The sequence below is a fragment of the Primulina tabacum genome, chromosome 14, assembly GCF_025594145.1.
Source record: "Primulina tabacum isolate GXHZ01 chromosome 14, ASM2559414v2, whole genome shotgun sequence".
Lineage (NCBI taxonomy): Eukaryota > Viridiplantae > Streptophyta > Magnoliopsida > Lamiales > Gesneriaceae > Primulina > Primulina tabacum.
In genome coordinates, this window is record NC_134563.1 from 27,309,782 (window position 1) to 27,334,253 (window position 24,472).

Sequence of the window (24,472 nt, forward strand, 5' to 3'; positions counted from 1 at the left end):
AAAATTAGCTTTAATCATCATCATGAATCGTATATCATAAAATCATTTTTATCATAAATTTTCAATCATATATTATTTCGGATGAAGTTTGATCCTTAAAAGTGACTAGCTTTTATCATTCGATCGACTGATCAGTCTTCAGCTCCACATGGCCTATGGGGTGTGCACTAGGCTCCACATGGAAATACAATCGTCAGAGCTTCCTCGGGGGTCTTCTTCCATAGACGGGCTCTCTCTTGAGCATTTTCCCATAAATGGGCTCCCTCTGGGGCATTCTCACATAAATGGGCTCTTTCTTGGCCTTTTCCCCTCACGACATCCCCATAAAATTGCAAGTTCATCGTTCCTTCTTAAAACGGATCCCCCACAAATCAGATATCATATGTCACAGTCAATTCACATGCCTCAAAATAATTTTCCTTTCTTTAAAAAGCATAAAATAGCATTTCAAACAGTAGAAATTGCACAGCTTAATAATAAATCGTAAAATAACATATTTTCATCAAAATCACATTTTTAAATCATAAAATATCATTTAACATGCATTATGATCCTTCGGGACGCTGCCAAGCGTTTAAATATTTTTCTAAGTGAAAAATTATTGTTTTGCCCCTAAAGGTAAAAATTCTCTAATTTTATCTTTTTCTCACTTTTACTGACATGGAATTATTCTAAATAATTATTTAAGCTTAAATAAAATTTTCATAATTTTATAAAGCTTAAAACTAGGCTTTTTAATTAATTCTTTAATTAACGTTTCGTGCGGCGATTAAATCAAGGATAAATCCAAAACTCATTATTTTGATCCCAAATTTTGAACATAACATTTTTATTATTTATTACACCCTTGGGAGCCATGAACCCCACCGTTGACCCATGGTTCCAATTTTTGTCTTTTAATTTTCGTTTTTGACATCTTAACGAACCACCCGAGCCATCTCCCAATATACTCGATCCACGCCCGAGCCACTTCAAGACAAACCCGAGACAACCCACCTAGGCACCCTCCTGACCAACCCTGACCCATTGAACCTAGCCCTAGCTCGCTCAAACCCTGCTGGAAACTGACTTCAGAACCTGCGCATAGATGAGGCTCACGCATATAACTCCTTGTGACTCTAGGACTCTTCCAGCCCTTAACCACCGAGCCCACCTGATCCTAGCCATCCCTGGACTATGCCTTGACCCTACCCAGACCTAGCCCAGCCATTGACCGCACGCATGAAGCCCTGCACCAGACAGCAGCCTCGCGTGCCCCTCCCTGCGTGTGTGCGTGCGTGTGTTGCTTCGTGTGGGCTCTTCCTCGAGCTACCACGAGCCCTGACCCTTCCTACCCATCTCTGGACCGTCCCAAGCCATCCCCCAGACCACCTAGACCAGCCCCTACCAAGCCGAAGCCCCTTGGTACAGAAGCCGTGCGCGAGAAGGCTTGGGGAGAATCCTAGCTTTCGTGGACTATTTCCCAGCCTGAACCACGAGTCCTAGCCATGCTAGGACTCTTCCTAGGACTTAGCCCTGACCCTTAGGACCCAACCCCCAGCCCTGGTCGAGCTCCAAGACCCCATGCAAAGAAACGAGCCCCTTGAACCATAACATGCACACAAGACTCCAAAAAAACTCCCGGTTCCTATTTCTGAATTAGCCCACGATTTCCAGGCTTGTTTTCTCAATTATTTTATCATGTTTTGGATATAAATCATTCATAATTTATCATTTATTTGCAGCGTGTACGTCAGAATCAAAAACGTTTTTCAAATAAACGTAAAATCATTGAAACTTTGAAAAATACATATCCCGCCGTAAAATAATCGGACACCAATATTTTTCATGCATAAACAATTAACATGCATATATTATGATTTGTATGATGTTTAAAAGAGTTTAGTAACGTGTCTTTGCGTTTATAACGCTCGAATATACGATCTTCGACGAGGGTGCGACGTTGGACGACGAAGAACACAAGCTTTTCTTCTCCCCAATATTTTGAAATTTTTTTGGTGTGTGAAGGGTGAATTACGGCTGATGGAGGATATTTATGAGATTTAAAACACCTAGAACACTTATTTATAAATAAATTAAAATGTTAATGACTTTGGTTTTGGGCTTTCAAACTTAAGGGTAATTGAGACTTCTTTAAATCATTAAATTGGGCCCAATAACATTTAATTAATTAAAACATAAAAGTTTATAAAATAAGTTTTCATAAAATAATATTTTGATCTTTTAAAACTCCTTGTTTGCCCAAAACCGGCTTCTCGGAAAAAATCAAACTCGGCTCGTAAAATAATTTGAACTCCAACATTTTTAGGAAAATTAAATCATTTTTAATCATATTAGGAAGCCTTGCCATTAATTAAATAAAATTACATATTCTTGTCTTGGTCGTCCCCGGTCTCCTCTTCCCTGCCTATTATCGAATATTCGGGTAAAATCCTTAATTTCATGAAATAATGTCACATTATAATTTAATCATGCAATCATACATTTAATCATAATAATAAATACCATGTTAGCATTTAAAATAAATTAATTAAAACAATTAAGCAATAAAATAATTTTGTATGCATGTGGTTTATGTAGGTTGGTTTTTCGGACGTTACAAATTTAATTGGTCATTTTTTCATTTTCCTAGATTTGCATGCATTTGGATGGGTCTGGACGGGTTGGCTAAGGGCTAGAGTCGAAGGTTGCAGGGGATGGTCAAGTTAGGGTTCGAAGATAGGAGGACATAATTTTTAGTAGTGGTTTAGGCTGTTTTAAGGGTTTGAATGGGCATGATTTGGATTGTATATGGTATGATTGGGTGTGAATAAGTTATGGTTCAAGTTTGGTAAGATTTGATTAAGTTTTGAGTCGAATCGAGTCAAAACCGAGACGTACGGTTAAGTTTTAAAATGATTAGGAAATTAGTCGAGGAGAGTCAAAACCGAGACGTACGGTTAAGTTTTAAAAAATTAGGAAATTAGTCGAGGAGCTTAAGTTTACGTCTAATAAATATTTATGAGCGTATTTTAAGGTGTTATGTTAAGTTTGGATGGATTTGGGTCGTCTTTTTAAGGTCTAAGGATAAATTGAGAAAGTTAGGGTTTCAGGGGCAAAGCAGTCATTTTACACCTGAAAAATGTTAGACGTCCTGACAGTGCCCTGAATGCTATAATAAATGTTAAAATATTTATTTCAAATGTTTATGGAATTTTATGATGAAACGTTAATGTTAAAAGGCATGTTGAATGCTTGGTTTAAAAAGAAAAATGATTTATATATGCACAAATTTTTATACGTGATGGAAATATGAAAGATTTAATGAGGTGAATTGATTGTGACTAATATGATGATATGATGATATGTAAGGCCAAGGCTCAGTTGACGGATGAGAGTGTCGCTGATGTCCCCGTCGCCTGGTACCATGGTTATACATAGATGGATCCATCGACCTATAAATAATACGAAAGTCACAATTAAGGATTCGAATTCAATAAAAAGGAAACGTATATGTATATGATGAAAGTAAAGAAAAGTATATGATGAAAGAAAAATGTTTAAAATTTATGTACATGAAAAGCTATTTTGATTAAAAGTATTTTCATTATTTCTTGTGAATATATATGTATTACTTGCTATCATGGTTAAGGTTTTCTTAGTCAATATAGTGATTAGTTGTGATCGATGCAGGTGAACATGATTTTGATGGAGGACTTGATGGTTGAACTAGCTGGACTGAAGGTGCACATAACCCGAGGACCGTCGCTAGTTTTCTGCAATTACATTTATGATTTAAGTTTACTTTAAAGATTTAATGACATTTTGAGAGGATTTAAAGAGTTTATGCTTTATTTTAAAAGAAAATGCTAGTTTAGGTTTGGTTGACGTTTACGATTTCATGTTTTGAATTGCATTTTTTTGGGATTCAAATAATAGGTTGGTTTGATTTAAATAGCAAAAATATTTATATATATATGTATGCCAAAAGTATGGATGAAAAAAAAATTCTAGCATATTTGAAAGAAAAACGAGTAGTGAACGTTTCACCTTTGAAATGTTTAAAGAATACAAAGAAAAAGTAGAGAAAAAATTAGGAAAAATATCAAGACACTTTGCTCTGATCATGGTGAATAATGCTTGAGTACTGAATTCCAAGACTATCTAAAAGAGAATGAGATTATCTCACAGCGATCTCCTCCCGATGCGCCACAAATCAATGGTGCGTTAAAACATCGTAATCAAACAGTAATGAAAATGATTTTATCTATGATGAGATTCACTGAATTTCTGTCATCCTTTTGGAGTTATGCAGTTGAAATTGTGGCAATGTCATTGAAAAATGTCCACACGCATGCAGTGAAGAAGGCACCATAAGAGAGATGAATGAGAAAGTGTCTCAAATATTCTTATATAAGAATATTAGGATGTCCTGCTTACGTGAAATAGATAGTAGAAGTCAAATTCAATATTTGATCAGTTTTGTGTTACTTCGTGGAGGGTATCCAAATAACTCTGTTAGTTATTACTTGTATTATTCTAAGGAAACAAAAGTGTTTGTTTCATGAAATGTCACATTATTATATAATGAATTTTTATTAGATAGAAAATAAGAGATGATTATAACTCGGAGGGATTAGAGAAATACCCACGAATAAAATTGTAGAAGACACACCCCAACAGCCAATTGAAGAGGTAAACGCTCCTATGAGATCTGAGAGGATCTCCAGACCACTTATGAGTTGTGGCCTACTTCTTGAAGAAGTCCAATATCAGCCTAACCCTGGATGTGATCCAATGAACTTCAGGAAGCGATTTCTAATGCTGATTCATCCATGTGGCTTGAAGCCATGCAGTCTGGGATTAAATTCATGTATTCGAACCAAGTTTGACCCTTAGCGGATCCACCTGAGAGAATTTTCTCATAAGATGCAAATGAATTTGCAAAATGAAGCTTGGATCCGATGGGAAGATGTAGACCTTCAAGGCTAGACTAGTAGATAAAAGATATACTCAAAGGAAAGAAATTGACTGTGAGGAAAATTTTTCTCCAATCATAATGTTCAAGTCAATTAAGATTCTTTTAGTCATAGAAGTATTGTATGACTATGAAATATGACAAATTGATGTTAACAAAAATCTTTAATGTTAATATTAAGGAAGAAAATTACCTATCTCAACCTGAAAGATTCACATCAGTGGGAAGTGAATATAAAGTATGCAAACTTCAAATATCGATTATGGTCTCAAATAGGTATCAAGGAGTTAGAACCTTATATTCGATAACACTATCGATGAATTTGCTTTTGTTATGAATCATGAAGAAGCATAGCGAATCAATGGGATGAAGTTCTATGAATAGTTGGTTGTAACACAAGTAAGAGATTATTAGAGTAGATGTCCAACAAGCCAAATGTAGGCATGAACTTTATTTGCACTTATGTTACCAAAAATATTTATTTAATAATATTTTACTTTTAATACATTCTGCAATTTACTTTACCTGTATATCCACACATGTTGTAAAAATAAAGACCTTGAATTTACTATGGTACAATGAGGTCGTACATATGGTGGCGATCATGAAACACATTTAAAGTTAATGTATATTATAAATTTTTACTGATCGATTCAGGTGTCAAAAATAAGGATAAATGTTGCTCGAGCTCGAGACTAGTATATATGATATTGTGTGCCACGTTTGATTGGTAGGAACATGAAGATATTCGATCATACAAGATGAGTGCTCATATGATCGGTTAACTGAACAACTATCTTGTGGAGGACTTTCCAAGTTATTATCATTTATCGAGTGTATAAGTTCGCGATTATGTTTGTACACCATTAGTCTTTATGACATGGAACAACACAAAGGCTCTACATACTAGTGTTACACTTTGACTCGTTCACTAGCTCCGCGAGGGTCATCGGATGGAGATATTTGGTGTACTTTTGATGTACGTACAAGAAAACGATACACCAATATATCAGGACCTTAGAGAGCAATTTCTATCTATTTAAAGTTTACCAAAAGAATAAGGGTCTGAGGTTAGACAAGAAGAATTACTAGAGGATGCATCAAAAGAGGTGAATGGAGATTAAGAAGTTCCATAATGATGCTTATGAAAAGGTCAAAATTTACAAGAAATAGACTAAGAAGTGGTATGAAAACATATTTTGAGATGAGAATTTGAACCTGAGTGAACCAAATTGACAAACTAAGAAGATTATGGCTGATGTTTTTAAATAAAACGTTTTTTGAGAGGCAACCCAACAGTTTTATTTCCTGAATTTTTTATTTATTTTTGTTTCAATTTTTTTAGCATTAATCGTTCATTTTCATGTCTTAAAAATTGAAATAAGGCTGAAATTTTTTTTATGTGGATAGGTAATTTGTAAAATTTTAGACAGAAAATTGGGCGACCCAGAACCCAATTCCGGGCGTTCTAGCACACGAGTGCTTATTTCAGAAATTCAAGACAAAAAATTGGCTGATTTCATTGGATTTTATTCGTTGAAAACCTTTTAAGCTTAAATATTTAATGAATGAGATATGCGATTTACGTATTTTTATGCCGTTATATAGTATTGATATTGCCCATATTTGCTTCGAGATATATTTGAGCATACTGACGAGTCTGTATGAATTGAGGGTGAATTTAGAGTAGTCTACAACTTGCCTGAATATCTTTCGAGGGGATATATGGATGATATGTGGCTTAGGGGAATGAGTTAGGAAATTTGTTTATATGTTTGATCCTTTTGAACCACAAAATAGCATCATTTTATAGCCCGTCACCCCCTTGATCTTATTGATAAATCGAATCGCGTATACACAAGTAAATGAATGAGCCCCATTCATAACTTTTTCGAAAATCCCAAATCAACTACCTTACTCGAAGCCTAATACATCATTTCCTACCAGTACAACAAACATAGCTGAAAGAAGAGGACAAAAAAAAGATTATCTATGAGAAAAAATTTGTTGAGATGGAGGAGAAAGTCAATGAAGAAGAATAAATGATGAAGTACAATGAGAAGAACATGGAAAGTGAATGGGAGAGTGAAAAAAATAGCATCTAACTTGCTCTTTTGTTTGTCTTCCTACTCATTTTTTGTAGCCACGAGGCGAAACTTTACATTACAAGTTTAATAATTCCTATTGACAGAGTCACATTCATACAATATATATACTATTGGAGTATGTTACAAGGGTTAAGACTATGGACACTTAGATTTTTGTTTAATAAATATGAATTATGATCATATCACACGTGTCTCATGGCATTGATAAATTTTGGTTGTTTGGTCGGTCATATCATGCGAATTTCTTAAATTCCTTGATCGCCAAAAAGACCTATTTATTTTTGTGAATAATAAATTTCTTAGTGGAAGTTGAAAAATAATTTGAGTGATACACGAGTTTGTGAAGTTCACTGGCTACATAAATATCTCTTCAGATGTTGAAATAGTCAAGTGGAAGTGGCCAAACAACACGGGGGAACTCTTGAGATAAGTGTGATGAATACTCAAATTGAAACCTTGGATTTTGTTTTATTTATCTATGAGACATGTTGTGATTAACTTATTTCATGACCAGAATCATTCACTAGTTTCTTTTAATTTCATTTTCTCTTGTTTTCTTTTCTTTTGCCCGGGATTACGAAAAAATCAAGTTTGGAGATATTGATACATACCACTTTTTCACTTATATTTTTTACTTTTCTGATTTGAATTATGTTTGTTTTCGAGCAAAATTATGCATTTGTTAGTTGTTTTTGTCTCTTGTTGGAGATTATAAATACATTGTAGGATTAAAAGGGCATGGAAAAGAGTTGAAAGAAAGGAAGGAGGCACCGAGGAATGGAATGAACAAATTATAAATTTGGAAAACCAAAACAGAAATTTCGGCCATCCAGCGCCTAAAATTTGGCGATCATGCGCCTGTCAGAACTGAAAATTTGAGACAACAAGTTCAGGGATCCCTCGCCGATTTACAACGAGCCATCACTGTGCGTCTCACAGTTTTATTTCAAATAGGAATCTAGGGCTTAAATAGAGGATATATACAATTTTACAGGTTTTTTAATCAGACTTTTGGAGCAGATTTTGACAGCGCATAGCGAGATGACCCAAGATGAAATTAAAGCAAGAAAACGGCTGCATCCTATGACGGTGAAACCATCATTCATGTTTATCTTCCTTGTCTCTATATTCATGCTTAGATTGAAGAATATGATTTCATATTCTTTTCACAAACTAAATTTATTTTATAGGAGAACGACATAACTCAGTTTGAAACAATGTTTTTGACGGTTTGATTTAGTATTATGAATTATTCTTCGTTTAAATTTAATGGTCATAGATTGATTGAAAAATAATCGTGACAGTCTTATTTGGGAGAGGGGATCTTGATTAAGATCATATGAAATAGATATTGAATATTTATATAGTTAACAAGGCATATAATCTCATTGAAGCCATTGAAAAAACAATTGCATGCATCTATCGTTTAATGTTAGATTTTTTATAGGAATATTTAAATCAATATTAGACGGTAAATTATATTTGTCCCTTTGAAAAGGGAATAAAAATAATTAAATGTTCAAAAAGATGAATTTAGGAATATAGATGTCAATATGAAATTAACATAGTTAATAACAAAGTTTGATGGATCGGTTCGGGCATCTTGAGGTTGCTTCAAACATAATATTCTCAATGAGCTGCAATAGCTCGTGTTCTAAGAATGTCAACATCGATGAATTAGATTGAGTTCGGTTTTAAACCAAGCGAAAAATACTCAAAATAATCTTTCGTTAAGGAAGCTAATCAGTTTTAAAGCTTTTAACTTGTGTAAACTGATTAAGTGATATAAGGGAGATCGGTTCTTGCATATATCAGTTCTACTTTGGTAAGAACTGAACTGATAACAGCTCGAACTGATCAAATCAGTTTGAAAACGATAGTTAAACTGTAAAGCACATAAGATATGTTTATGGATGTTTGGAGACTTCAAATGCTCATACGTCACCCTTCTACCTCCTCGAGTAGGAAACACTAGAAGACTTTGATTTATACAACACTTTGTACAAACCCACATCAGCTTAGGACTTACACTACTGCCTAATCTGAATTTCTAGCCTAGACTGAAGGCATCACCTTCCAGCTAATACTTATTTAATGTCTGTGTGTCAAAGACTACATAAACAAATTTTACGTCTTTGTGCAAGACTCACTCAACTGATCTTTGAAAGCTCTACATTCTGATATATGTGAGTGTGTGAGAACTGAACAATGAATACATCGGAAAGATGTTCTCACTCACTGAAGGAAAAGAACTTCTATACTAAGATGATAAAACGTTGAAGTGTTCCCTCACAACTGTGCTGATTGCTTTTTGTAAGCTGATGAGACTTTTTGCGTGCCATTCTTCTTCACACACTCTTATTGTTCTTTTATCTTCACTAATCTTCGTCTTCTATTTATAGGCGCGAAGTTTAATCGTACAGTGAGACTCAATTATTATATCCATTGCATTTTGAATCCGTTCCTCGATATTTGTCTTGTACTTTCCAACAGCCATTCTGGAACATTTTGGCTTTAAACATTGATGCAACGTTTATTATTGTTGTAAAGCTCAAAATCAATACACGTAAACACATGTCTTTATTAAATTGTTGAATTATTAATTTAAATTTTTAAATAATTTTTAACTGATGAATGATTTATGATTTGCATTATTTTAAATTATTACATGTAAATTTTATGCACGTTAAAATATCTTTCTCGAGTTTAATATTTCAGGCGAATATTCGATGCGGGATCGGAAAAAGAGACCGATGATGATTTAGGCGATTTATGAAAATGTGGAATTTTATTTCATGTCAATAAAATTGGTATTTTAAATTATTTATGAAACTTTAGCATTTCAAAGTCTAATTTAATTTATTAGGTGATTGTAAGATTTTAAATTTTTAAAGTTTATCACATGTGTATTTCATTTTTACAGGGGATTTTAGTAAAGTTAGTATTGGGTTAGTATTTTAATTAGCATGTTAATTAATTTAGTAAGCAATATTTCCCCTAATTAATCACACACACACGTTACACACACACTCCATCGGTTACACCATCAGCACACACATTTCACACACCTTGCATTGACTCTTTTTGGAGCAGAAAACCTAGGGTTCTTAGGTTATTTCAGCAGTCATTTCTTCCTTGCAAATTTCTGAAGATTTTCACTCATTTTCGAGCAAGAAAACATGTAGCAATCGTCTCCCGCTCATCCCCCGTGATCCATCGCGTCGGTATTCGTTATCTTCGAGCGTTTAGACGAAAAGGCATGTATATTCTTTTATTTTTGCATTGATCTTGTTGTAGTAAGTATTTTGATGCGTATTGTATGAAAAATCCATGTATGTTGTGCAAAATTTTGAGCAAAAATGCTTTGAAACGATTTTGGATAAAAATTTTAGATATCAAAAACGAGTCTGCTGTCATTTCGAGTACTGTGAATTTTTCGATCGACATTTCTGGAAAGCTTTCAACATATAAAAACGTAGTACTTTTTGATACCTTTGATTTTACATTAAATTTGTAATTTTCTGATAAGAAACGAGTGAGTTATGATTATTTTCGTGTGATTGCTCAAACTGTGACATTTTTTTTTTTTAAAATATGTTCTTTATGTTTCTTGAGTTTATGTGGTTGCAAGCTTCGTTGGGAATCGCCGAGTGGTCATTTCTGCAGTTAGGATATATCATGTGTTGCGATCAGTCATCTTTCGTGTTTCGTTTCGAGTCGGGATGGGTTTAGTTGCATTAGAAGGCATAGGGAAGTGAATGGGTATAAGATGACATTTTGAGATTTGGTTCGCGCAGGGTTAGCGCTACAGCGCTGCATTGTGCAGCGCCACGACACTGGCGCTAGCCTGCAGTGTCGTGGCGCTGCACAATGCAGCGGTGTAGCGCTAACCCTGCGCAAACCAAACCTCAAAATGTCATCTTATACCCCTAGGCGCAACAGCGCTACTCCTTAGCGCCTAGGCGCTGGTTCTGGTATCTTCGAGCTTCAAGTTTAAATGTTATTGCTTCATTTGTGTATTAATACGTCGTTATGTCCAAGATTGATGAGGGTTAGACTAGGTGTTACGAGCCTTGAATGGGAATCTTTGAGTAACGGTTTAAACGGGGTTCGAGTTTTCCATTGCTTGGGTAATGTTCATACTTCACATCAGGATTTGGTTTGGGGTTCGATGTCATGTTTAGTATGATGTTTAACATGGTGAAGTCTCGATTGTTCTAGAAATTCATAAGTTATTTATTTTACTTACGGTGAAGAGTTTTATGTGTATGATTAAGTTATGAAATTTGAGTTGCTTGAAATACGTGTTAGCATGTGCAGCAGTAGCCCAAGCGAGATCCAACGAATCCCTCAACGCTATGTAAGTATGCTCGACGTGCAAAAGAAAATATTTTACGTTTTTGAGATATGCTAATTGTCTTGTGACCAAATATGAACGGGTTTGGAAGCCGGAAAAACGTGTCCGGGGACCTCTCCATCCCGGTAAAGTATGACCAGGTTTTAATCAGGATTGGAAAGTGGTAAAGTATGACCAGGGACCAATCCACCCGGTAAAGTATGACCAGGGATCTTATGTATGTGGTAGTGGACATCACTGTCAGCCCAGTACCGTGGTTTAGTCTGATCAGGCTCACTATGTTATAGGTCACTTGCTTTGAAACATATCTCTATGCAAAATGATGATGATTCAGGTTTAAGTATGTATGATGCAAGTACGTTTATGAAAATGTTTATTAATCGATGACACGTCTATGGTTATGTAATTATGTTCAAAGTTAAATTACGTATGTACTACTTTAAAATTCATGTGGTTTTATTATACGTTACTTGTTATTCTCAATTTATACATGTTGAGTCTTTAAACTCACTAGACTTGATCGATGCAGGTGAGGATGAGTATTAGGAGACGAGAGACAGGGATCAGTGAGTTGGCTCGGACTGTGCAGTAGACTAACCCGAGGCCGCCTTAGTTTTCAAGGATTTTATTTTTATGCATGATAAAATTGTTTACCCTGATCTTTTTTTAACGAATTACTTTATGATGTTTTAAACAAGTACTTGTTTCAAGTTGTCTACAATTACAAATATTTGTTCAAACATTTTAATTATTTGGCATTTTGAATGAGAATTTTTTTTAAGAAATTTTTTTTTCCCGCAAATTTTAAGTATGTTTAAAAATACGGTACGTTATAGTTGATATCAGAGTGATGTTCTTATAAAGGGTTATGGCTACTGCCAGTTGCGAAAAGCTCACGAACCCACATCCCTCGACCCCGTGACCTACCTTGCGCGACTCCCCCATATTCACGTTTCAGCCATAGCCTTCGCACCAACCTTCCCTCGAGCCCTCTAGGACCATGAATAGACCCTATTAGGACCAATGACCTCGTCCTTACAGCAGCTAACAGCCTGCTTCTTCCTAGGAGCAAAAACGCAAATCCTAGTTCCTAAAAAACCCATTTTCCTTAAGCTCTTCCATCCCTACTGTCCTGCCCTTAAACATGCATCTATGGATCCTTAAACATGTTGAAAATTGTCTTTCACATAGACCTATCATGGCAGCCATTTTTTGCATCGTAAGCAAGAGTTTTAAAAGATGAAAACTCTAGTTTTGTTCATTTTATGCCATAAAAATGAAAATATAAGATGGTGCATCATATTTTTCATGCAAACATATATCAATACATATAATATGGTATGAACGATGAGTGAATGAAGATTAAGGTGTGTATTTGCGTATTTTACGCTCGAAAAATAATTTGAGATGCGAGTAACGTTGGACAGCGAGATGGGGGAAGAAGCTTGCGGAATTTCCTTCAAAGTCCACATGATTTCCCTTGAAAATGTGTTGTGTGTGTGGCTCTGTGTGGGAGGGAGAGTACTAGTGCTTTTGAGGCTTGTGTGCGTGTGTTTTGAGTGTATAGGTTAGGGTTTTTTGGCTTGTTTTGATATAAATAATAAGATATATGTTTTAGGCCAATAATTTGGGTATAATAGACCCATTAGTTAGTAGGTTAAAATATTTTATTTAGAGAAATTTTCGAAAATACTAATATGTTCTTAAAATCTCACATTTTCGTCAAAAATCGAATACCGGTTTAAAATACGGATCGGCTCGTCAAAAATCGAATAACGGTTTAAAATACGACTTGGCGCGTAAAATCATCTCAAAAACCACCATTTCCGAAAATACCATTTAAAATATGTTATATATTAAATAATTAAAAATAATAATTTAATAAAAATATTTTTCTTTCCTATGGTCCCCTGATCTCCATTACTCGATAGCGTCTCGAATAACCTTTAAAAATATAGTTTTATGCATTCTAATAGAAAACTCTATTTTAAACATGTAAACATACCTGTCACATTCAGTTAATGCAATTAAAATAATTTAAATAAGTATTTTCCATTTTTTCTAGATTTACATGCAGTTGAGTTACGTTATCGTATTTTGAACCTTACATATAGTATATTCAAAAACTTTATCTATACAGTTTACATGAGGATACAGTTAAAATAAATGTCATAATTGGATGTAAAATTTTTTTAAAATAATTTTTTTTATATAAAAGTCTATAAAATTCAACATATAAATTGACTTGTTGAATACATATTTCAACAAGAACGTCAGTTCGGTTCGGAACGAGTTTGAAGAAAAAATAGGGGAAAGTATCATAACCTTATTAGATCATTCAAAGGGTCACTTATGTCGACGACATTAAATAATTTTCATCAAAATTTTTTATCTTTTTTCGAACTTAATGTTTTTACCGAAGAGTAAAATGGTATTTTGACCTACTCTTTAAAATAAAACCAAGACAAACTTTATATCCTAAATTTCCCGTCCCACCAATATAAACAAATCCTCGCACTTGCATTATTTTTCACTCACTCACTCACTCTCACTTTCTTCATTTGGTGAAGCAAATCATTTTGAACATTCTCCTTTCCCCTTATCTTAACAAATTTTGATTTTCGCTTCTCTTTTTCTTTTTAATCATCTTTCAATCCACTACCATTCCTTATCGGGTAAAAATTCGCTTATCCTTTTCGTTTAATCTGTTTGCTGGCTTTTTATATTCATGTACAGCCGATTAAATAAACCCCTGTTGCCGTGATGATAATGGGTAACGGAAATGACTTTGTTTTTTCCCGAGGGATGGGAATAAAATCGGTTATTAATGAAGGGTTTTCTGTAGAAAGGGAAAAATATTTGTTCTTTGAGTTGTTTGTTATTATTTTATTTTTTGTTTTCTCTTTTTGATGGAGGTGGTGTCTGAGGTGTTTCCACGTAGTTGAGCTTGTGGGTTTGTGGCAGCAGTGTGCTTTAATGGTGTTTCCTTTTGATTATCGTTCGGAAAAGACACTCTGAGTGGAACTAAAAAGTTTTTCCTTCTATTTTTAGGTTACTGATTCAACTAACAAACCCTAGGTGGGGACCATATATATATTTCTTATTTTATTGGTATATCTTTTTTGTTAAGTATGTTAATGTTATAGACAAACAGCTTGTTTTTTAGCGATTTATTTGTTTTATTTTGTGTTACTGTTCTTTAGATTTAGTGGATGGAGGAGTTAACATGTATATATGTTGTGGCGATAAATGATTTCTTTTTTCTCATTGAAAGCCAAAGGGATTCATATTTCTAATTGTGCTCTGTTTTTCATTGAACATTTTCTAATTGTGCTCTGTTTTTCATTCTCTAATCATGAGTCAGTTTATATAAATGCCCTCCATGTGCAAGAACAATTGTTTAAACTGATTGAGGAGCTACTGTTCTGAGATGGATTGGAATACAAAGTGGGACCGCGAAAACTTGGCTGCTTTTTGTTGGAAACCAATTGACAGTCCCAAGAAGCTCCAGTTAGCGGATTGGATGATTGTTGATGATGGAGAAATCGATGCTGGATCATTCAATCTCTCATGGGGAGGTGGGAATAGTGGTGCATCTGGCTCTGATGGTGGTCATGGTTCTTCAGCGAAGAGCTCCGCATCGGCTTCTACCGACTCTTCTACTAAGGATAGCTTCAGGTTCATGAAATTTGAGTGTTCTAATGGAAATTTTGGCCAGAAAATGGAAATGAAAGGAGCGGAGGCTTGTGGGATTTCTCCACATATGGGAGCTTCTGTTGATTCCGTGGAACCATTGATTGGTCTGAAACTCGGTAAACGGACTTATTTTGAGAACAGTGGAGGCGGAGGAAATTGTAGGACATCCTTATCTTCGATGCCTACTCCATCCTGGAATACACCTACACCCAAGAAAACTAGATCTTCTGGTCAGAATGCTCCAATACCACGTTGCCAAGTTGAGGACTGCAATCTTGATCTTTCGATGGCTAAAGAATATCACCAAAAGCACAGAGTTTGTGAAATCCATTCCAAATGCCCAAAGGTTTTTGTTGGAGGCCATGAGCGTCGATTTTGCCAGCAGTGTAGCAGGTGTACATTAACTTCAAAATGTTTTCCACATCCCTGACTCTCGTCCATTTCTTGCACGTCTTGTACCAAATGTGAGTAGATTGAATTCTTGTTTCTGTATGAAGGTTCCATGGTTTGTCCGAATTTGATGAAAAGAAACGCAGTTGTCGAAGAAGGCTTTCTGATCATAACGCCAGGCGCCGCAAGCCGCATAAGGAAACCATCCGATATGGTATTGTACTTCAATTTATGTTTTGAAGTTTAATCAACTTGTATTGTAAGAGAAGTTGAAAACTGTGTGGTCTGCGAATGGATTCTGTCAAAATTTGCTCAATTTATAGGGTTCTGTTTGATTTCAATTTCCAGGCACAGAAAGAAGGCAACAGGTAAGTTTTCTACTGAACAATGCTCCATTTATTCAGCCTAGAATCCCTGCAAATTCCATGGGGAATAGCTCGGAGTTCACCATAACTAAAGGATATGGTTCGAAGTCTCTTGGAGACGGAGGCACTGATGAGCCACACGGTAATGCCACCAATGGATTCTTGGCATCCAAGAATTCCACTTCAGGGTTTTTGAACTCAGGTTGGTTTCCCAAATCAGGGCTATCCTAAAATGATGTTTCAGATAATTTATGCAGTTTAGCTGGTTCAGGTTCCAAGATCACTTCCCACACAGATGCTGCACCAGAATATCACCATGCTCTCTCTCTTCTGTCAAGCAATTCGTGGGGTTCTGGCGAACCAGAAGCCATAACTCTCTCTTCTTCAGAATTCTGGATGACCGGACTGCATCATCCCCGTGTGCCGGCCGACAATTCCTTTCAGGAAATCCCCCTTTTCAAATCTCCATATGAAGCCGACTTCTACTCGAATGTTTTGAACTGATGGATCATCCTTTTTGTCTATCTTTTCGGTAGAATTTAAATTACTATTTCCGTGTTGGTAGTGAACAAATTGGGACTTCAGAGATTTTTTTCCTTATTTCATTATCTCGAATGCGTGACTTGTATTCTTTGGCAGGTTTGATTCCGACATACGTCTCTTAATTATAGTTTTCATTGTGTTGCATTACCATCACAAGCAGAGAAAGGTGCTGAGTCACCATTCCTTTCTAGGCTTTATTTCATCCTATTTATGTGGGTATTGTCCTCATGATAAGATGGATGATCAAGATTTGTCTATGATTTTTTTTTGAAATTGTATGTGTGGCAAGATCTTATCCGTTGAAATAAAGTGAGGGTAGTGTCCACATAGGTAGGATCTCATTAACCCCTTTCTAGAAGGTCTTCGATCGCCAATCCTCGGCCGATGAGTTTATAAGCTAACTTGCTCCAAAGAATTAGTTATTTTCAACTAGTTGAAGTATTTAAGACGCATCGACTTAAAGTTCCTTCAAATATCATTAGCGCTATTGAAGATTTATGACACATTTTATTAGTTTTTAAAATTTTATGAAAAAGTTAGACGAGAGGAAGAGAACAATAAATAAAGATAAATTTATAAATAATTTGAGATATGATGGATGATACATTAAAATATTTTATTTACTTTGAATAAAGCCCGTATTTCTTTAAGAAATAAATTAATTCCTCGTCAAATCATCTTTTACAAGATATCATCGAAGCTCAATCTTTTCAAAACACAATCTTAGGACATCTCACTCGTAAAAAATCATGAGGTCCATTACCACATGTTTATTATAACAACATATCTATTTTATCCACATTCTTTTTAATATTAAGACTCATTATTTATGAGTCCCACAGTCTACTCAATCATCTTAAAATTTTTTCATATTAAATACAAATGTTTTACAATATTTAAATCATTTTCTGGATGTTCCAATTGCTACTTTTGCAACGGCTAGTTTTCAATGGCTATTTTACAATAACAATTTTGCAAAGATGATAATAATTGAAAATCACATTAATCGAAATGAGAAATACAATAATTAAAAATTACAATCACTCGGAAATACAATAATACTAGAAAATGAACTTTGATTAAATAGTTTAGATATTTCATCTCGACCTAATATCCTGACATAGACATTCATGTATGATAAGCTGTTCCTCTGTCATCTGCGAGGTGTCTTTGTTCAAGATTTCGTATTCCTTCAATTTCGAACGTCGATTCTTAGCTTCATATTTGGACAAGGCAGCTTTTGCTTTAATCTCCTCTACTTCGAGTTGTTTCTGTTTCAGATCGACTTCAGACTTCTTCACGCTTATGTACTAAGTGAACTTTGCAAAGATATTGTTATAGTTTATTGTCAAATCTTCTATGATCGATTTTACTCTGTCTTTTTCCTTTATTTTTGTTGCTTTCTGTTCCATTGGACGAGTATCTTCATCCAGGTCTATACTAACCTCTTGGTTAGAGGAGGTGTTGCTTGCTCCCGACTCTGAAGTTCTCATCTTCTTTGTTGCCACAAAGTGATCAGCGGACTGTGGAGTAAACATTAGAAAAGTATTAAAAAATAATAATAAAAGTAAAATAATAATATCTCGAATTTTATTTAAGAAGTTAAAAATAATAATAATAAAAACCGTTAGAAAAAAATATTAAAAAAGGTAAAAAATAATTAAACAAAATAATAAAAAAAGTAAAATAAAAAAGTATTAAAAAAGTAAAAAAAAAAAGTATTAAAAAAAGTAGGAAGAGAGGAACGCCCCTCTCTCTCTATAATATCCACTCACAACAGAGAGGTATAATGCTCATTTAACACCCCAGTGTGATTTCTTTAAACCCTTTGAAAAAAATAAATTAACAGGTAAATTCCCGCTTGTCAGTCTTCCGTTTCAATCGCTAGTTCTTGTCCCATACCATAAACTTAAAAACAATGACAAAATACACGTTAAATTTTATGTCGGTAGGGGTAAAATTTCGAGCGAATGGGGCCTCCTCTTTCAAGTACTTTGGTGGTTTGGTTCCACCAGGCTTTAATATAATACAGCCAAGACGAATTGAATTCACATGCAGAGCATTGCGACAGCCACCAGCAGTGAACTTTAATTAGTTCATATCGGAAAATTGTATTTTTGTTTATCGGACAATAATAGAGACCATGTTATCTACTGTTGGGAAAAATAAATACGGGTTAGAAGGCAAAGAGAAATCATATGGACGGTATTAGCACATTAGTTAAATAATAAAGCAAAGGAGAGGAAGAAACCACAAGAATTAGATTTTTCCTCGAGCACCAGAGCACGTATTACCAGTCAAAGCGATAAATGCATCAAGTAATAAATTTACGCATGAAAAATTGGGAAGGGAGGCAAGAAGCCCACGTTGCATTAGGACACCAGCATGAAAGCAAGAAATACATTGACCCAGCAAGTTTGCTGAATCACCTATATGTATTGAACTTTTTACCACGGCATAAAAGACAACGCTGCTCAAAGTAAGTTCATACTTGGACAACAAAATTATTTATGGAAACAGAGGTACTCTCACTATACTCCTGAATCAAACAAGAGATAAGGTGCAGTCACCTCAATCCACAACATGGATAGACTCACTCATCAGAATGAGGACTGGGGAAACACGCCCAGAAAGCTACCAAGAAGATCAAAAGTTTAGAACTAAAAAACATTTGTGGCAGACATCATGGAGTGGAGGGTTGAAAACAAGTGCCAGCTATTGATACAATGACCAGAAAACTTTCACCCAACAAGAAAGACCTAGTTAAAATTATAGAAGACCTTGAGGACCTGTTTCTAGAACAAAGAACTCCTCAACAGCACAGAGACTATTATAACCCCAATCGACAACAGAATATAGCTGAATGCATGTCTTCGTATGCTAAATACGAAATACCAAAGTACACATTCCTAGAGAATGGCGACCAATTGTAAATCTAGCAAAGATAATCTTGCAGACACATGATGCAACTTCTTAAGGATATATACCTTAGGATTCACTAGAGTTAATACATAAATTGACACGAAAAGGCAGAGTAACTTGACAACCGCTGCAACAGGAAGATGACATGACTGACTTTCAGACAACCATACTGAGCAACGCTGGACGACAACTCTGGACCTTCTCAACATGCCTAGTACTCACTGGAAAGTAGACAACTGTAGTTAATTGATGAAAGGACACAAACAAACTAAAATAAACAAGTAAACAATTTAACAATCAAAATAAACAGGAGATGAAAAATTCAGCAACAGCTTCCAACAGAAGTAGTGCTAGCGTGTAAATTGCCACCGAGAGGTTTTTGAAATTCATACATGTCTGGAGAGTACCAAATGAAAAAAGCAATTTTACATGAGAAGTCCTACAAATTAGACGTAGCGCACAACAGACCTGATCATCTGCGCCAGCTGCCTCCGGAGGGGAGTTCACTGTATCGGAGGGTTTATCAGCTCCACAATTCTGTCTGTTACACTTGCTTCTGAAAGGATAGTTTATGTTGTTGCATTTTTCGCATTTCCAACTTCCCTCAGGCATATCTGGTTCTAAATCGCAATATAACCAATACATCATAAGGGCAATAGAAAATGATTTATTACCATAACTATTATAATCATTTTTTTGGATTCACTGAACAAAGGGAAGCTTTAGCTGTACATACTTGATTTTTTGTTATATTTGGCACCCTGCATAACGGAATTTCCAAATTACTTTTGAAAGCAAAGAAACACAAATAAAAAAAATCATATAAATCCAATGCAAATCAAAAGTAAATGAGTGATACAACAAACATAGTTCATGGGCAGCATACGACAGACGTAGGAACTCCACCTGTCCAGGTTTAGGTGTGTTGCACTTCCTCATGTTGCAAACCGATCTAAATGAAAAATTGACATTCCCACATTTCGGGCAAGACCAGTCACTATCACGAGTTCCATCTAAGATGATAAAAACACGTGGTGATTCAATAAAAACAAAATAGGTTCAGAAACAAGATTCAAGATTTACAAGGAGCATCCCATACCACTAGCTTTCCTCTGAGAGCTATCTTCATGGAAAAACCCAGGTCTAGGCCCCTACAACAGATTATTATCCCACATCAAAAGACAGGTTTGTTTCCAAAACACAAGAATTATTACTGGATTTTTGTACCCGGGGAGGAAACATGTAACCAGAACAAATAACCATCGGGCATGCCTCTTATCGACCATCATATGAATAATGATATAATGTAGCTACTAATAGAAGACTTCTACCAATGCCCGAAGGTATCAGACTGCGTGTCACATAATAAAACCCTGGATAACTTTTATAGATAGACGAAAAAAAGAAGGTTCAAAAACGCAAATTACCATGGCAGGGCTCATAGGCAAAGCCAAGCCATATCGGTCCATCAGCGGTGGCACACCATACATACCACCTGGAGAATAATTAGGACACAAATCATTAAAGAATACTACTATCGCATTACTTTACAAGGAAATAAAGGACAACAGCAACAGATTCACAAGCGGCACATTAGGATACTATCACATATGGTAAAAGAATCCTGATTAAAAACAAGAGAGGGAGTACCATTTCCCATCAACGATCCACTAGAGTATGAAGGGGGACCAGATAAATGCAAGGGCCGATATGGGCTGCCACCAGACAGACTGCCATAATTGTAATGATATGCCGAGCCCCCGGAAAATGGAACATCATAAGGAGGCATAGATGGTCCATTGAACATAGAAGAACCATAAGGTGATAGACCCATATACATTGACGGTGCGCCAGAGCCAACATAGGGTGGAGCAGATGAGTAAACCTGGGGTGCTTGCATTGGATTGACTGCAGATTTCTGAATCAGATGCTTCTGTTAGTTAAGAAAACAAAAACAGCGAAAGCAATTAAATTCAAAAGAGTAAAACTTTACCCTGCAACAACAGATACATAGACTGAAGCCATAGTTAAACAGCTATTATGTTTATGATACTATGTGGCCGTGAATACAATATCTAAACCAGTCCATGTTATTTTGCTTATACCCTTGTTTCATGGGGTAGAAGGTGAGTAGTGAAACTTGATGAGCATTTCTTTTCTCGGTAAAAAGGAGGGGGTTTACATGAAGACGTTGACGATTTATAATCAAAAAACAAAATTCCATGGCCAAAGAACGAAGTACTGCATCAGACAAAAAAAAACCCTTGTCTAAAATTTATGGTACTAAAACAACCAGCTCTTCATCATGCAAACATGTGATCACAGATTCCTTTTAGATATGCATTTCTTACAGCATGGTGATCAGCTGGCCGAGGCTGAGTGCAGTTCCGCATATTACAAGTTGTTCTAAACGAGAAATTCACATTGCCACAGCTAGAGCAGGTCCAGTCATCTTCCCTCCGGCTGCCTAAAAATGCAACAGACTAATGAAAACCAGAATCAATTATAACATTCCAGAAATTTTTGTCAAGCTATACAACTAGAATAATATTACACAGCAAATATACACAAGTAAAATTTGAGAAAATTTAGCTGTAATCGATACATCGATATCCTAAAGGCAATGATCTTACATAGGTTTAAATCAATACCATTTAAAAAACAAAAGTAAATTTTGGGAAGTGCAGATGTTAACCACAAAAGTACAGATTCAGAAAGTGAATTACGCTGGCTTATACATATATATCAATCCATTAGAATCTTCAATTGTTCAAAAGACAACTCACAAATGTTTGAGACTTTCTAAACAAATATGCCACAAACAATTGGAGCCATTTGGAGATTCGTAACATGTGAAACTTCATTACAAGACCAATCATCCCAATAATGACTTCTCCTCTTTCACAACAACACCAACTAATAACAAGAGAACCAAATTTCCGGACATCATAGACAATCACTCAATGGTATGAGCATAAATACAATATGTACATGCATGACATGCAAAACAGATGACAAAGGCAGTTCAAATTTCTTCAGGTGCTCTAATACAGATTGGAAATGCATTAATTGGAATTCCACAGGCAACTTTTGGTCCGCCTCTATAACCTTTTAAAAAATCACGACACGTCAAGGGCTTGGCCATCTTCAACCTGTTACACTATTTTAGTGCAACACTAACTTCAAGATGGTGTAATCTCTAATCCAAATGTATAATTTATCTCCAACCCATCAACACTAAACTCTACCCTAAAATAATATTCTAGATATATTCCCTTCTATTTCATTTACTACAAATAATTTATCACAACATATTTATTAACATAATAATGTAATCTTTATTAATTTTATATTAAATTAAAGTATCAATACATTATTTTAAATCTAATCTAAATGTTAAAATTTATGATTTTTAAAAACTTTAAATTAAAATATCAACACATTAAAATTTTTTATTTTAAAATATCAACACAATATTTTAAATCTAAATGAAAGAAAAACAAAAAATAAAGCAAAAAAAAAAAAAAAGTTGACGCTATTACTACAGTGTTGTACCAAATTCTACTCCAACATAGCACCAAAAATAAAGCTGGGTAGGAGGAGAAAACGAGACACTATTGGAGAAGCTCTACTTATACCATCAGTTCGGGCTCGCTTAGCTGCAGAAGGATTTCTGTTATCAACCTGTAAACATAGAAAAACACAGGATTTTTGTTAGATATTAAATTAACGATACATAAAACGAGACCATAGCCAAATTTCGTAACACAAATCCTTGTTGCCATTTCTGTTATCACCTGAGACATTGCAAGATTAAATCAGAAGAATTAGAGAAAATGAGAAAAACTTGTTGCTTTGTTTTGAGGGATTAGCCGGGAGCGAGCTGGACGTTAGGTTAAGAGAGAGAGGTAAGCAAATTAACAACGCTTGTTATAGGGAAAATGAGGAAATCGAGTCCTTATGTATTAATTCAAAAGTAGAGAGCGTGTGTATTTAATATTTTGTTCATAAATATTAAAATTCAGTTTAATGATAACAAAATAATTATAAAATAATTAAAATTTAATTTCTTTTAAACATTAAAAAAATACATGAATCTACCGTTAATTTTCTTGGGTTGTTCTTGAGTCCTCCCGACTTCTTTCCATTCTCGAAATCCATTGCATTTCAGGAAAAAAAAACGCTATTTGTGGTTATTCTTCACTACCACGAAGCTTCATTTTCGAGTCGAATGTAAAGGAACACCCAATTTGAACTATTTACAACGAGCAAAATGAAGAGGAAATTTTTTTAGATTGAGGTGGGAGAGAAGACGGTGAGAGGTCATGTATTGGTACAACATCAAATCTTTTAATTTGTTTATCTTATTACAGTAAATTTATATTTTGAAATTGGGTCGTGTTTTAAAACTCGACTCCCAGATTATCAAAAATTGAGCAAGCCCTAGCATTTTGAGATTTTTGGTTGTGTTTTGATGAATTTGGGTCGGCAACTATACTAAAAAATGGGTTGTCTACGTTATGCTCAACCAGAACGAACAAACAACCCAGTTTTTAATATCAATTTTAGTTGGATCGAGTTTATGTGTCTAGGTGGAGCTCGACCCAGACGACCCAATTTTTAATATCAGTTTTAGTTGGGTTGAGTTTATGTGTCTGGGTCGAGTCGAGCTCGACCCAGACGGCCTAGATTGAAAAACTCAGCCCAAAATTTTCATTTTTTTCCATGCGAAATAATAATTTTTTTGTTGTTTTGTGCTGATTTATTTCCCCACCAAACTTGAAATAAATCAGTTTTATGAGTGCAAGCTGACATTGAGGTCTCGTTACACTGAAATATGTGATAAAATACGTTCATTTTTTTTAATGAAAACGAGTTGGAGCAGTTGTCTAGCAAAACCCAATTCGGTAATTTAATTAGATATGAAAAAGATTATATAAATTCGAATCAGATTTTATGATTTTTGATGAGTCGACAAGCCTATGATAGTGGGAATGATGTATTTTGGATAGGGATGTAATCCAGTCGAGTCGAGCCGAACTCTTGAATGTTTGAGCTTGGCTTGTTTATAATCGAGCCAAGCTCGAGCTTTATTTAACAAATATATTCATGGCTCACGAGCTTATTCAAGCTT

At 35.1% G+C, this 24,472-nt stretch overlaps 2 protein-coding genes across 6 annotated transcripts; one reads left to right on the forward strand and one right to left on the reverse strand.

Moving 5' to 3' along the window:
• The first annotated feature begins 13,933 nt into the window (after positions 1-13,933).
• On the forward strand, positions 13,934-16,404 carry LOC142524956 (squamosa promoter-binding-like protein 12). The gene is made up of 5 exons (XM_075629117.1): positions 13,934-14,097; positions 14,787-15,511; positions 15,616-15,722; positions 15,857-16,075; positions 16,145-16,404. Exons 2-5 carry the CDS (start codon positions 14,853-14,855, stop codon positions 16,375-16,377), a joined length of 1,218 nt encoding a protein of 405 aa, XP_075485232.1. The 5' UTR covers positions 13,934-14,097; positions 14,787-14,852; the 3' UTR covers positions 16,378-16,404.
• Positions 16,405-17,395: 991 nt separating this feature from the next.
• On the reverse strand, positions 17,396-23,288 carry LOC142525384 (ranBP2-type zinc finger protein At1g67325-like). 5 transcript variants are annotated; one of them, XM_075629664.1, is made up of 10 exons: positions 23,136-23,288; positions 22,977-23,022; positions 21,690-21,805; positions 20,989-21,256; positions 20,766-20,833; positions 20,438-20,489; positions 20,245-20,351; positions 20,075-20,099; positions 19,807-19,958; positions 17,396-17,939 (listed from the first exon to the last, which is right to left on the reverse strand). In XM_075629664.1, the coding sequence occupies exons 1-10, from the start codon at positions 23,142-23,144 to the stop codon at positions 17,727-17,729; spliced, it is 1,056 nt and encodes a 351-aa protein (XP_075485779.1). In that variant the 5' UTR covers positions 23,145-23,288; the 3' UTR covers positions 17,396-17,726. The 5 variants fall into 5 exon arrangements, with proteins under 5 accessions (XP_075485779.1, XP_075485780.1, XP_075485782.1 ...); XM_075629665.1 differs by having other exon boundaries at positions 21,690-21,821; positions 23,136-23,283; XM_075629667.1 differs by having other exon boundaries at positions 17,784-17,896.
• Positions 23,289-24,472: the final 1,184 nt, after the last annotated feature.